Below are 15,341 nucleotides of genomic sequence, written 5' to 3'. Positions count from 1 at the left end.
ATCACTCCTACTCAAATTTTTCTTCCCATCTATATATCTATCTAAAAATAAATATAAAAAATATATTTTTCTTTCACAAATGGCGGTTTGTGACAGCGCAACATTTTTTTTTGTAGATTATATCCCTATGTTAATTTTCTTTTATTTATTTATTTATTTATTGAAATGAAATATGTTAGTTTTTATATTTTATTCTTATGTATAATATATTTCAAAGTTTAAAAATTTATTTATTATATACACGCAAAAACGATGTGTTATGATAATTAGTTTAAATAAGAAGTTCCCACATGAATGTGGGGACGATACAAGGGGTACTTAAAATGATATAAATGCTCACATATCTATTGTTTAATGCCTAAAATGGCCTAGGTACCGATTTTGTTCCAAAACGATTTGAACCCGAATATATACAAACTCATCATGACCGCATATTAAATCTGTATTGATGGTCCATGAAATGATAACCATATTCTTACTAGCTAACCCACCCTATTTCTTACTCGCACCCTCATAATCTTTTATAATTTTACTGATTTAAGAATCGAATGGCTATAATCGAACATTTTTGATTTTGTTATTACATATTACATATTACATGCCTAAATATTTTGGATTTGACTCTAAACAGATCCAAACTATTAATTTAGTCATAATATGGACTCATATCAAGACTATAAATATTAAGAATCGGGTCGAACACATCATTATTTAAATTTATTTGATTTAATAACGAATTTCAAAAATTATGTTTGAATTTTCTTTGATTATTGTCTCCTTGGAGCGAAAAGTGGATGTATACCAAAAGTTTGGTGTTTGGTTACGAAAAATGGTTTGAGAGAAAGCAAAATTGGATGTGTATGAAACACTTCAAAAGTCCAATTTTGTTTATATCTAAAATTGGGTGGAACGATAAACGTAAAGGGCTAAAAAGCATATCTTATTTTTATTTATTTTAGTATCTATATATAATTTTTCTTTAATTTTTTTTATTGATAATATCGATACATATTTTTTAAAATAATAACAATAATAATAAATTGTATTACAAATGAATCCTAAGTCCAAACAAAATTTAATTGGATCAAACACGGATTGAGCCCAAATAAATTAATACTTTTAAGTATATTTTATTATTTTTACACTGATCAAATTGAGCTCTAGTCAAACTAAAATGTTTATCGAACAAAAAAAAATGTTCAAATTCGATATATTAAATTTAACAAATCGAATTCAAACGAATTTATATCAATCGATTTCAATTGTATATCGAATAATTTATTTGTTTTTGGCGCTACTCTCATGAGAACACGGTTTATGACAAGTTATGCGTTGTCAACCATATTTAAATTCATAATATTTAAGTCTACATGAAAATTCTTATTCAAATTAGGTTTGATTGGATCAGATTATTTCTAATATTATATACTTATTATGTGATTGATCATTTTTTTAAATTATACATCAATTACGGTGCAAGTATATAATATTTATTATTTAATTAGTTGAGATCACATCATTACATTATGGAAGTCACAATTGTGAAATTTTAACTTGTCCAAATATGGGAAATTGGGTGTTGCTCAATTCACAGAATTTGTCCTTCTTCAATTTTCTCTCTCACATATTTTCCAAGCTCTGTTCACACACGGCATACACCCCCACCCGCTTCACCTACTCACACCGCTTCCACCACCAGTCGCCGCCGCCGCCGCCGACGACTCAGCCTCAGCCGCCGAATGCGTCTTTCCGTACTCGGAGGACGTTTCTTGTTTTGCTTGCCCTTCCAGACCTTGGTGAACTCTACCATTTATTATTTGACCGCTTTACCCTAAACAATTCTTGAGTTCCCGCCAACAGCTCATTTGGAATCGGAGTTTTGCAGTGTTCGATCACTTCTATTTTCCACCGGCTTGCGAGGATCTAAGATTTTTTGGGGTCTCTGTAATCGAACGGAGGATTTCGTAACAGAGTAAGAGCTTGTTTTCGATTTTAATTGAATATACTTAGATAAAGGGCGACGATCGAATTTTGGGTGTTGCGGATTTTAATTTCGTAAATTCGCTTGTTTGTGTTGTTATAAATTGTTGTTTTTGGTGTTTGACCTTTTGGGGGTTTTGATATATGATTTAGGATGTGATCTTTTGTTTCAGTCGAATTTCTGGGAGTTATTTAATTGAACGGAAAGTTTGGACTCTGTATTTTTCCTTTTCTGAATTGGATTTGCAGGAAGGCTTAAAATCCGTGGATTATGGTGGTTGATGGTTTGTTTTCCTGGACTGGTGATCGTACATCTTTTAGTAGATTTTTCGAATTAGTCAATGGGAACTACTTGTCTTAGTTTGGTATGAGTTCATTGGCTGTTGCTGTTAATTGGATTGTATATTAAGATAAACGAACATGAGCAACAAGAGTAAAAGGTTTGTGTTTTTAGGTTGACAATGTTCTTGCTCCAAATTTATCTGCTTGTCATTTTGAAATTTGTTTCACCAGTCTGTAAACGCTGTTTCAGAACTTTACATGTTTTTTTCCCAAAAGTATGCGCCACATTTACTAGTAACCCGTGCATGTATAATTGGTGGCCATGGATGAACTCCAATTAATGACCGTGCACTAAATTATATGTGGAAATTCTTTGAGGATTCCTGATTTGTCCTGGCTGTTGTTTCTCAAAGTAAATCTTTATTAACTGGTTTAGTACAACTAATATCAACAGCTAAAGATTCCTCTTCTCATGGTTTCCCCCTTTCTGGAATTTAGGAATGAGGACAACATACTACAATACTGTACCTCGGGTGGAGGATCAGTGGCCTATCAGAAAAGCACTCACACTCTCTGATGTTGATATCACCCATCCTTTTCTAACATTGTCGCGGCAACAAGTTGAAACTCATATAGTGGTGTACATGACACCTCAACAGCAAGAACATTTACAAGCTGAAGGACAAGTGAGTCTTAGTGCTCAGGATGATGATACTGGAGATATGTATTCAATGAAATTGAAGTGGCGTGGTAGCTACTATAATCTCATTGGAAAATGGGGAAAAGTTGTTCGTGGAAAGGGGCTTGATGTTGGGCAGGAAATTAGACTACGGTGGTTTAATGGTTGCTTACACTTCTCAGTTCCTCAACAGCAGATTGTTGCAATACCACAACCAACCCGACCTGTTGCAGCACCGTTGGTGCAGGACCACTGGCCTATTAGAAAGGTCTTAACATCGTCTGATGTTGATCCTAATCATCCCTTTCTTCCATTGCCTCGTAAATCAGTTGAAGAACATATTCTTCTGCACTGGGTGCCTCAAGAAAGGGAAAGATTGAGAAAGGAAGAGCATGTGTCTATAAATGCTCGAGATTATGATACAGGTGATACTCATGGGATGAAATTGAAATGGCGCGGCAATTATTACAACCTTATTGGGAAATGGGGGAATATAATTAGACATAAAGGTCTTGGTGTTGGACAAGAAATCAGATTACGTTGGGCAAATAATTGCTTATACTTCTCAGTTCCAGAGGAGCGTCATGTTGCAACAGCATCTGGACATGATAATTGGCCTGTAAGGAAAGCTCTGACATTGTCGGATGTGGACACCAATCACCCATTCCTCACTTTGCCAGGCAAAGCAGTAGAAGATCACATTCTCTTCTACTGGACGCAACAAGCTCGGGAGCAATTGAGGAATGAGCATCAAGTTGGTATCAATGCTCGAGACGATGATACAGGAGATGTGTATGTAATGAAATTGAAATGGCGTGGAAGTTATTACAATTTGATTGGTAAATGGGGTAAAATTATCAGAGAGAAGAACCTGCAAGTTGGGAGAGAGATTGGATTACGCTGGGATAATGGATGCTTGATCTTTTCAGTTCCTCAATGATATGGTAAATTTGTGTGGATATAGGTAGATAATTTCACCCATCAAATTCACATTTTTTGTTTATTCATCAAAGAGCAAATTTGAGGAGTGCTAATGAAAACAAAGACAACCAACAAACTCGAGTTGAAAAGAAAAACAAAAGATCATTGTACAAGTAACACATTTGGGGTCTACAGTCAAGTTTTTTTGGAATCGGTGGTGACATCAAGTTTCTATGCAAAACGAGATTTTTGCTGTTGCCGGTATACAAACAGGAAGTTTGTCAGTCACGGCAGAAGGCATTCTTGAAGTTGAGGTACGTTTGTACCATTTATTTCCATTAGGAATGCAGTTCATGAGCTGATCCAATTGAAATTTCTGGGAATGATGGCATATGATGATTCCACCATTACTTTCTTGTGATAACTTCTTGTTCTCAAGTAAGATTGACCCACCTGGACTATGCTCCTTTGTTGATGAAATTCAATAGCAAAATACAAAGTGAACACACTTTTCCTGTTTTGATTAAATGCAGTACAACAACTGTGTTTAGTTGATTTTTCTGTATAGTAGTAAATCTTGTGCAATTTCAGCATCTTTTTGTTCTCCAGATTCCGTTGTATTTCAACTTCAGAAGCTTTCTGAGAGAAGTAACAGGCATCTTATGTTCATGTTTTCTGCTCCTATTTTGAGAAACTACAAAACTTTTCAAGTAGTTATATGAAGCCAAATCAGTTTATATTAAAATCCCTTGTTTATGGGACAGTTAGCCTTCAATTATTACTGTTATTCACATCTGAAAAATGATATAAGTTCTTCTTAATAAAAATAACTCAGTACATCATTCCTTGCATCCAAATATCATAAAATGATTTAATATATCAATATGTTAAACTAAAAAATATAGTGATCCCTTGATATATGATTTGTTTACACAAACTACCTCTACATAATTACACATAATATTTTGGACTAGAAGAAAATCTTTGTAACATGCAATTCAAATTGAATCTAGATTACATAGATATTGCAATTTCTAGAATCCCACCTGACCCTGCCCCTGCACTAGATCATTACCAAGTTGTAATAAATAAGGCTGCAATTTGGTTGGTGTTTTACCATTACCAATAACCAAACTACAACTTTTATCTGCAAAATCTGTTGGTATTCTTATGATTTCAACAGGTGATTTGGTATTAATTTCTTCTGTACAAATGTAATAAATAAATAAATATATATAATTAATATTTGACTTTGGTATATATATATACCCACAAGTAAAATTGCATCTTTAATCCTATAACTATAGGTTGGTAGTATTTTTTATTTAATAACTTATTTCATTTATGTATTTAGTTATTATTTTTTTTTTATAAACTTTAGTTCTGAACAGTTTACATTTAGAATTTTTTGGCAATTTAGTCATGTATTGATAATTTTAGTGCTGATAATCTATATGTAGTTATAGGATCCAAGATGAGATCTACTCCGGTGTAAAAAGGGTTAAAATTGTCAACATGTGACTAAATTTGTCAAAAAATAACAAAAGATATTTAGGGATCAAATTCATAAAAAATGATGAAATGTGTAATTTGGAGTAAATTACAAGACAAAAAATGCTACCGACCTATATTTACATGACCAAAAGTTTGCCATATATATAGGGTAAATTACAACTACTTCTCTTGAAGTTTAACATAATTATGAATTCTTCCTTATTATTTAAAAATTTTCAAATATATCCCTTCCCCCCTTCAAATAAAAAATAATTATGTAGCTCATATATGGTGAAGTGGACATTACTATTTTACCCTTGTTGTTTTTTTTTAAATAAAAGTAATATTTAAAAAATATAAAAAATTCGACGGTGGATAAAGTAAATAATCTATAGGGAATATTAATTCATAAAAAGTATTTTGAAAAATTATAATATATTTATAAATAATTTATAATTTAAAAAGATATTTTTGTCGATTTATCATAAAAATTGAATGAAAGTCTAATGGAGGCTAACGTAATTGTCTCGTTGTTAAAGACATTAAAATAATCTATAGAGAATATTAGTTTATAAAAATATTTTTAAAAATTATAATGTATATATAAATAATTTATAATTCAAAAAAGATATTTTTGATAGTTTGTAATAAAATCAGGGATTATTTATAATTTTTTAAATAACAATAAGGTATTTATAATTATGTCAAATAATTTGATATATATATATATCAACAAGAATAAATCTCGTTTATTAATTATATGTATTCAATCATTGACACAGTGATGTGTTCAAATAAAAAAAATAAAAAGTCAATTATATTTAGACCCCTATAAAATAATATAATTACACTTCACTACTTCAAACTTTTGAAATTATGCTTAAGCTTTTTGCGAAAATGGTCGTATCATAATCACACCTTTACTACGAAATGAACTTTCAATTTGAGTGATCGTAATTATATTCAAAAGGGTTTTTATGTATAATTTCTAAAATTACAAGAGATAAAGTGTGATTAAATTATTTTCAGAAGAACATAAATGTATTTAACCTTAAATAAAAAAAATTACACTATTTATATGTAATTACTTCTAACTATAATTCCAAAAATGTGAATAAAATGAGGACCAAAAAATGGTCAAACTAATGGGTATCAACCAAACACGATTTTCATTAAATTCTCAGGAGAAAACACATAAGTCGCATGGTATTTATTTCATTGTGTGTGACTTGAATGTGGTTTGACTTTCATGGTCAGAGTAACATTAATGTTTGAAGACTTCTACTAATACTTTGTTTGGATGAAATGAGATATAAGTTTTTGTACTGATCGATAATTCTTTAGGGATGCTATGTTTGAATCTATATTTTCAGTTTTTAATGATGTACCAAAAGAGACTGTATTCTTAGTATTCATACGAAAAGTTTGAGTGGCTTATAAGTTTTATATTTTTTTAAGGGATAGTTACATTTTTTTTTTTTGAGGTTTGGTCTAATTACACACAGACGCCATATAGTTTGAAAAATTACATTTGCCGTCCATGAGGTTTACTTCTATCTAACGAATAAGTCATTTTCTTAGTAAAGATTTACTAAATTTGTTGATATTGACAAAAAAATCGTGATAAAAAAGGAGTTGTAAGTATATATCAGTGAGGCCAGGTGTTTGAGCGTAAGATGTGTTTAATTGGTAAAGAAGAGTAGATCCTATGTAGTTTCTTGAAATTTTGAGGATTTTCATGTTCCAGGGAATTGGCTCTAACGTTGTTTCTGATTAGGAGCATCATAACTTCTCTTGCTTCTCCCTGGAACATTTTGCTAACATTGATTCCAACTAGTTCGTATTGCTATGTGGTCGGAAGATCAAGTGTTGGAATTCATGTGGTCTAAGGAAATACTGTAACTATGTTACCGCGGTCGTAGAGAGAATCACATCAGGAACATGTTGTTGAGTTTTAAACTCTCGACATTCTCTTATTTCGCATGTCCTAAACTTGCAAGTACGAGAATACATTAACGACACAGAGGACTATATCAACATCCAACTCGACAACCAGAGAAACAAACTCATACAACTTCAGTTGACGATGACAATAGCCTCGTTTTCCATCGCAGTTTAAACTCTCATAGCTGGGATATTCGGATGAACATTCCTTGCACATTGTACAACATCAATGGGACTTTCTGGGCCATTGTCGGGATCATGACAATCGCTTCCATAGCGCTATTCATTCTTGTTCTGGGGTACGCTAGATGGAAGAAGCTCATTGGTTCTTGACGTCCTCAAAGACAATATACGTATCTCCGTCAATAATAAAAGAAGAAAAGTAAATAAATACGCTATTGATCGACGCATTGGTTTCTTTCCCCCAGCATCGACCTACAGAATCGAGGTCGTTCGACCTGGTGGAATAGCGATGCGAGCTCGATGCAGTCTGCGATCTGGTGGACTTGCTTTGTTCACACTTACATTGTAACATAATTAGCCAATTAGTTTCCCACTTTTAATGATTCCATGGCCATTGCATCCTACAGCATTCACATGTTTCTTAGGCATTTTTCAGTTTCCTGAATATTTGAGAATAGGAAGTTTCTCCTTTCTTTTAATTTAATTTTAGGATAAATTATAATAAACTCTTCAAAAGTTTATCGTAATTATAAATATTCTCTCGTTATTCAAAAAATTATAAATATCAATTTGAAATTACAAATACTCTCTTGTGACAATGCATTAAAGGGGTTATTTATAATTTATAATTTCAGAGAATATTTGTAATATTTTAAATAATAAAAAAAAATATCTGTAATTAAAACATATCTTAAAGGAGCTTTTGTAATTTATCCTTATAATAACAAATACCATTTAAATAATTAATTATCACCACCCTCAATCCCACTGTCCCCCGTTTCAAAATTACATAAGGTGTATGTGTAATTACACGAAACCTAAGAGAAGAACAGTGTAATTATTCATACTATTTACAATTTCACAAGGAAATTACATTGCTAGTAGAGAGCTGATTATAACTTCTAGATCAACTTAATTTACACAATTTAAAAACAAAAACATTGTTCAATAATAATAAGTACTTATTTTAAACATGTGCAACCACACTCTCAGTACCATGATATATGTACACAAACTACGATTTAGTTACTTTATAGTAGTAAAATACTAACAGCCAACTTGTAATAATTACGAGTTTCTCAATTCTCAAACAATATCCTCAATACATTAAATTAAAAATAAATTACAACCAACTTTTTTAAATTTATCATAATTATAATATTTCATTATTATTTAAAAAACTATAATTACTACGTAAAATCAATGACCATCTAACAAATATTTTTCATAATAACCCATTATAAGGACATATATTAGACAATCATTAATTTTAAAAAAATATTTATAATTTTTTAAACTAAAAAAAATTATTTATAACTACGACAAATCTCATCTAAAATCTTTTATAATTTACTAAAGTTAAACTATGGCCTGTGATAATACAGAGTGAGTCCACATCCCACATTGGAGCCAGCCCAACAACAACATATGTTTAATGTGGAAATAAAAAAATAAAAAAGACAACATAAATGCCCACAAAAGTTTGGTCATAAAATGTGGTTGCCAGGAGAGTTTGGTTGTCCCAAACCCACCAAATCCCTACTTTTTTTAATGCAACTTGTGCTGTTGCTACATTTTGCCTAATTTATTGGGACCATTTATGAGTTTGGCCTACATTTATTTCATTTTTTATTGACTTGATTTAAAATCTAACAAATTTTATTGCAATATTTACCTTTTTATTGTAATATTTATGGTGATTAGTTTTGATCTAATTTATATTTTGACGTTGCTGTAACAACATGTTTGTCTTAGATGATAGGTTATGAGGCGTTGTTCTAAATTTTTATTTGTGTGCCGATGGAATTATCTTTTGAATGATTACGAGTCAAATTGATTATTTGAAAAAATGAGAATAATTGTACTATTCGCTTTACTGATTTTTTTTATATAAATAAAAAATAATCAGTGGATTAAATCTTTGAGGTATTTCAAGATTGGGGAAAAATACAAACAATGGATAGAGTTCCAATGTAATGTGACAAATCCACATTGGATTGGGGTGAAATGGTTGAAAATTAGGGTGAAATGGTTGAAAATTAGGACAAAATGCAATGAAAAAACATTAAGAAGCATATATATATATATATATATATATATTATTACTTTTATATTTCACCATACATATAAGATGTCAACTGTGTGCAATTGTTGAGGACACAGAGTGATTGCAATAAAGAAGGACCAAAACCAGCAGAAGGGGGGCGGGCTTTCGGAGGAGACAATCGGAACCCTAGATGTGATACTCACTGAGCTTTGATTGTCGTTTCTGGCTTCACATTTGTCAAGATCATAACTCGCAGTTATTGAAGGTAATTTGGTTCATTTATTTCCGAATCTACCAATCCTTTGATTTTGTGATTGGATGCACGTGTTTGAGTCTGGCTCTTGTGGGTTGTTTCCGTCTGCTTGATTTGGTGCTGGTTAGAGTTTCGGGGGGTTCTGAGAAAATGTGGGTGAAGAAAGGTTGAGTTGCATGTGTCTGTTTGCAATCAGTGGGTGGTTGGTGAAAAAAAATTAGATTAGGGATTAAATCAAGCTTGAAATTGTATTGCTTGAGGTTTTATAGGATAGGGTTCTAATTTCTAAATGTAGTTGGATGTGGATAGAACTGTTGTATTATTTTCAGCTGAAATTGTGGTGATACTCTGGCTTTTAAACTTTCAGATACTTGGTTTTAATGCTTATCAGCAATTGGTAGTGGATGAGTTTCTGGTTTGCATGTGAACATTTGAACCTAAATATGAGTTTGAAGCTTGGTGGTTCATGCAGTTCTAAATCAAAATTTCCGGGTTTTATGTCAGAGACTCAGAGGGGAAAAAAGTAACATAAAAAAGAACAGCTTGTGAGTGGATCTAATATCTTGTTTTGATGATGCTTAGTTTGAAACCGATCTTTACTTATTGGTTTAGTAAAGATATTGTTTAAATTTTAGAGCTACTAACAGCGGGTTGCAACGTCATTTTTTTTTTTATTTATTTTTCTGGTTAATTCTGTTTGTCTAAGTTTTTAAGTGAGTGACTTTTTATAAATTAATGCATGTGCATACCAGATGAATGAGGTGGCATATTGATGAATACAAGTTAAGTAAAGTCTGCCATGGTCCATTCTCTGGGTCTCACATGAATGTGTCATCATGGATTACATAGCAGCTGGTGCATACTAAATAATTCTGTGCACATTCTGTATGCAGGAGCGTGATGTGGCAAGTGTTTGATCTTCTTGGGTTTGCTTTGGAGTTGCATAATGCTGAAGCAACAAAGTCGAAGCTCATGTTGAGTTATCAAAAACCCTCGATTTGAACAGTTACTCATCCTCACTAGAACAGCTACTTTGTGCAAGTAGAATAGAGAGAGGAAAAGAGAGACGAGAAATAAAAGGAGCAGCCAGCAAAGAAAAAGGGGGCTTTTGAAGCAGAAGAAGAAACCATTGGGCACCTCGTGGAAGTTTGATCTTTTCTGTTTCTAGATTTGCTGTTTGTGACATTCTCAAGATCTTTATTCATAACTATTGAAGGTTAGCATTCATTTCTTCCCGAATCTCAAAACTTTGGTGATTAATTGCTCATTTCAAATTTAATGGGCAAGAGTTATTGTTGTTCTTGATTTGATCTTCATTGTTGGAACATGGGTAAAGTAAAGAGCTGAACTTTTGATATCTATATCTCAACGGTGAGGAATTAGTGAAGAAACTTAAATTAGGGAATTGAATCATGCTTATAAAAGAAAAAGGTGTTGGAGCAAGTGTCTCCACTGGATGTTGTGTTTTTAGTAACGTGGGAATATAGGTTTTGTGGATGTGTATGGCCCTTTGACTGATTGGGGGTTTCTAGTGTAAACACTAGTGTTTAATGTAGAGTCAAAATACATTTACCTTTCTTAAGGTTAGCAGGAAAACATCTCTAACACAATCATTTTACTGAATGGATCTAAGCCCTTCCAGGTATGATGTTTAGTCTGGAATTGCCACTTGTTGATTAGTGTACTGAAGGCGCTTTTCTGAGCTTCAAGAGTTTTTTGTTTTGTATTCCATTAGCTTAACTTTTTCTTAGTTGAATGGTGTTTATGACTAAGTGTATGTGCTTGTTCGATGCCTTTAAAGTCATATTTGGGGGTACTAGCCAAGTACATGCAGCTTTCATTCCTCTGTCTAATTTAAACTGTTAAACTGGAGATAAAGGATAAGGTCTGACCTACACCTGTTGATTTTATGTTTCCTGTTCCCAAGGTGGGTGGATGTAGGTGGGGGTGCGGAGGGCATTAGTAGGTGTATGTGCTATGGTGGATAAAATGAGATTGTTCCTCTTATAATAGGAACCACTCACATTTTTGGGTAGGTCGTGAAACCTTTGATTCTCTGTTTATATATAGAGTTCTTGTGTATCTGAAAGTGGGATGCTTTGTACTGATTTTTATTTGGTTGTATTGTTTTCTTGATTCTTTTACCTTTTCTCTATTTCATGATACACTTGACATTGTGTATTTGGATACTGGACTGCTGCTACGGGTTTACACTTTCCGGATTACATTTCTTATATTATATTGTTGAGTTTTTTTATTAGCAGGACCTGATATTTCAGCTATGGCAAACTCCAAGGGATCGTCAACCATGAGAAACATGATGTACAATGGGAAGAATTCATTACTGCCCCCTAAATGTCCATTTCCTAGCTTACCTCCATCCTATGATGAATATATTCCTACTTCAGTAATTGGTCCAAAAGCTCCTCAGAAGCCCAGACACGGAAATTCACATCATCAACGTACTTCCTCTGAAAGTTTCTTGTTAGAGGAACAACCTTCTTGGCTGGATGAACTCCTAAATGAGCCCGAACCACCTGTGCGTAGAGGAGGTCATCGGCGCTCATCAAGTGATTCCTTTGCATATATTGATACAGCTAATGTTGGAAGTATGAATTATGTAGCTCAAGATGATAACAAGTTAATAAATATGACTCCATTATCTTCATGGGGATCTCAAGACTTTGATTTTTATAAAGGTATACAGCATAGTTCTTTCTATGCAAACCTAAATCCTTCCGGCAAAACCAAGAACAAGCCATGGAATACACCTATAAGTTCAGTTGCACCTCCCCGTGGCCGGCCTTCTCCTAGGGACACTGCCATTGTTCCTAATGCGGGGTCTCTAAGCACCTCGCAAGATGCCGATAGGGATCCAACTTCATTGTCTGAAAAGCAGGAAGATGTTGAATCAGGTCCAAAAGGGTCCTCTGGCAAGGACTCTACTCATGTCAAGTCTTCGGCATCAGAAACAGACACAAAACGTGCCAAACAGTATGTAAACCTCCTTTACTTGATAAATGTTGTTGAAGTTCGAGTTAATGAAAATTTTGAATCTCAATTCTTAGGCAGCTTTTGTTCATTTGGTAATTCCCTTTCTCTCAATGTTGCACATGTTATTGGTGAGCAATTTATGATTGGAATTATGTAGTGAAATAAATGAATGATCCTTGCATGCTTAAGGATTAATTTGAGGACACATCAGTGAGTAACATGACCTTGTTTTGCACATATTCAAATTTTTCTGGAAGAGCTACACATGGGTTTCGGGTTAACTCCCTAGGTTTAACAGGGTGCTCTCTTATCCAGATATGAAGTAAGCATAACAATGGATAAACACTGATTAATGCTCCCGAAGGGATTCTTACCAACTATTTACCAATCCTTGATCTGATTACATGGTTCACAAAGCAAGTGAATTTCCTTAATAGTTCAATTGTAAGCTGAGCAGTAAACTGTGTTTCTTACGTCCTGAAATTTAGAAAAACTTACCTGGAGTGATTGCTATCCCTGAGTAGTATAACTAAAGTATTGATGTCGGGTTAAGGTATACTAAAAATAAGAGTACTTATCTGAAAACTTAGCAATGAATTTCTTTTCTTCTTGCTCTTAGCTGCTCTAGACTCTGGGTAGTGAACATAATATTCTGCTTTCATGTCTGTGGTTTAAGCATATAAAACATTAAGATTATAGGTGGTTCTGTAATAATAATACACTTACATTTCCCATGTCTGTGTTTTACCTGGATATTTAGAGATTTTTAATTTATATGACGAGACAATGTAAAAGTAGCTATTTTACTTGGTGCAATTTTCTTTCTTTGTTCATTGAATTTCACTCAAATTTCTTCAATGTATTCCAACAATTTATCAGCAATTGAAGGTTTTTAAACTTAAGACTTTCTACCTTACCCAGGCAATTTGCTCAGCGTTCGCGTGTCCGGAAGCTTCAATATATAGCTGAACTTGAGAGAAACGTCCAAGCTCTACAGGCAAGTCTTCTTCCTGCTCCACAAAAATCTTAGTATGATACAGCACACTACTAATTCTTCCTAGTTCCTGATATAACGTATGTTGTTTACCATTGCAGGCAGAAGGCTCTGAAGTTTCTGCTGAGCTTGAATTCCTTAACCAGCAAAATCTCATTCTTACCATGGAAAACAAAGCACTGAAGCAACGATTAGATAGTTTATCTCAGGAGCAGCTTATCAAGTATAGTAAGTTCTCGTCCTATCAAGTGTCCGAAGTTCATTAGAACAGATTCTCTTGGAACTCATTTCTGGATGGTGTGTGCAGTGGAGCATGAAGTATTGGAGAGAGAAGTCGCAAGACTACGGAGCCTGTATCATCAGCAACAGCAACCACAGCAGCAGCAGCAGCCGATGTCGTCCAGCCATCGTCGTGCCAAGAGCAGAGATCTTGATCAACAATTCACCAATCTTTCCTTGAAACACAAGGAAGCTACTGCTGGTCACGATCCAGTTTCTAGCCAACTTCATACATAGAGTAATCTTGCATGAGTTTTTCCCATTTCCTCTAAGCACTAACCACTCCTCTCGACTGACTATGCATGCCAATGACCAAAAAACAGTTCCCTCGTGTGGACTGAAACCCGGACTCGTAGTCCTGTCCTGCAGCAGCACCATTGCTCGTGTTTTCTTCTGCCATTATTTCCATCCCTTTTTCAGTTATAATTGACCGTTTTCTCTCATAAGGTTAGTGCCTTGTGCGCCTGGTAGTCTGCGCCAGAAGATAGAAGTTCTGGCCCGTGACTCGCCCGAGGTGATTCTCCTATCGGAGCTGAAGCTAGCATATCCTTGTATGTCAAGTGATCAACCTTCGGTTTCTCTTTTTCTTTTGCCTCCTGCAACTTGCATGGTGGTTATTATTGATCCAGAAATTTATGCAATCTTACAATTCCTCGAGTTCCATTTGCTGGTGAACTGTGGAGGTGATCTTTTTCTTTTACTCCATTTGATTACTTTTTCTTTGATTGCTGGATTGCAAGAAAGCTGATCCTGTCAAATCTGGTCAGGATTTGAAATTTTTCTTCTTGGGTTTACAAGATATTATACATATTAATTTCTTAAATTTCTTGTTATAATCTAATATTTATCAGTCTGAGATTAATTCAAGTCAAATGTACTACCACCAAGACTTGGTTTGAATTTCAATTGAGTCCAAGTCCAACTTTATTAGGACAAATCAATTGGACAAAAATAAACAAGAATAACTGTATTTAGGGGATATTTAAGTAGTTTGGGCTTCAGAAGTTCTTGGTATAGGTCTTGGATTCAAACTCCCAATTTGTGTACAAATGATTGCATGTGTGGAACAAAAAATAAAACTTTGAAAAGTTTCAGTCCTTATAAAGTTAGATTAAATTAAAGGGTGTAAATTACGATGTCCTCTTTTAAGTTTATCATAATTATAAATATTTTTGTTGTTAGAAAAATTATGGGCATTCTTTTGATTTTAGCCGTCAAACAATTAAGAGGATGTTTGACTAAGTTTATAAGCTCCTCAAAACATCTTATAAGATGTTTGAGAGCTTATAAG

The 15,341-nt window shown here is 33.5% G+C and overlaps 2 protein-coding genes across 3 annotated transcripts; both read left to right on the top strand.

Annotated features, from left to right (window-relative positions):
• Positions 1,535 to 4,575, top strand: LOC105172549. The gene is made up of 2 exons (XM_011094032.2): positions 1,535 to 1,972; positions 2,761 to 4,575. The coding sequence occupies exon 2, from the start codon at positions 2,763 to 2,765 to the stop codon at positions 3,879 to 3,881; it is 1,119 nt and encodes a 372-aa protein (XP_011092334.1). The 5' UTR covers positions 1,535 to 1,972; positions 2,761 to 2,762; the 3' UTR covers positions 3,882 to 4,575.
• LOC105172548 (uncharacterized protein At4g06598) lies at positions 9,323 to 14,873 on the top strand. 2 transcript variants are annotated; one of them, XM_011094031.2, is made up of 6 exons: positions 9,323 to 9,795; positions 10,677 to 10,999; positions 12,045 to 12,777; positions 13,699 to 13,774; positions 13,873 to 13,999; positions 14,079 to 14,873. In XM_011094031.2, the coding sequence occupies exons 3-6, from the start codon at positions 12,065 to 12,067 to the stop codon at positions 14,285 to 14,287; spliced, it is 1,125 nt and encodes a 374-aa protein (XP_011092333.1). In that variant the 5' UTR covers positions 9,323 to 9,795; positions 10,677 to 10,999; positions 12,045 to 12,064; the 3' UTR covers positions 14,288 to 14,873. The 2 variants fall into 2 exon arrangements, with proteins under 2 accessions (XP_011092333.1, XP_011092330.1); XM_011094028.2 differs by having other exon boundaries at positions 9,331 to 9,795; positions 12,048 to 12,777.

This window comes from Sesamum indicum, linkage group LG10, assembly GCF_000512975.1.
Source record: "Sesamum indicum cultivar Zhongzhi No. 13 linkage group LG10, S_indicum_v1.0, whole genome shotgun sequence".
Classification (NCBI taxonomy): Eukaryota; Viridiplantae; Streptophyta; class Magnoliopsida; order Lamiales; family Pedaliaceae; genus Sesamum; species Sesamum indicum.
Note: the sequence above shows the minus strand (reverse complement) of the source record. Positions and strands in the feature narration are given on the sequence as shown.

Excerpts from the sequence above, each read along its gene's own strand:
- LOC105172549 (XM_011094032.2), top strand. The coding sequence starts at position 2,763 with ATGAGGACAACATACTACAATACTGTACCTCGGGTGGAGGATCAGTGG.
- LOC105172548 (XM_011094031.2), top strand. The coding sequence starts at position 12,065 with ATGGCAAACTCCAAGGGATCGTCAACCATGAGAAACATGATGTACAAT. Across the intron at positions 12,778-13,698 it reads GACACAAAACGTGCCAAACA|GCAATTTGCTCAGCGTTCGC; the intron begins GTATGTAAACCT and ends TACCTTACCCAG. Across the intron at positions 13,775-13,872 it reads GAAACGTCCAAGCTCTACAG|GCAGAAGGCTCTGAAGTTTC; the intron begins GCAAGTCTTCTT and ends TTACCATTGCAG.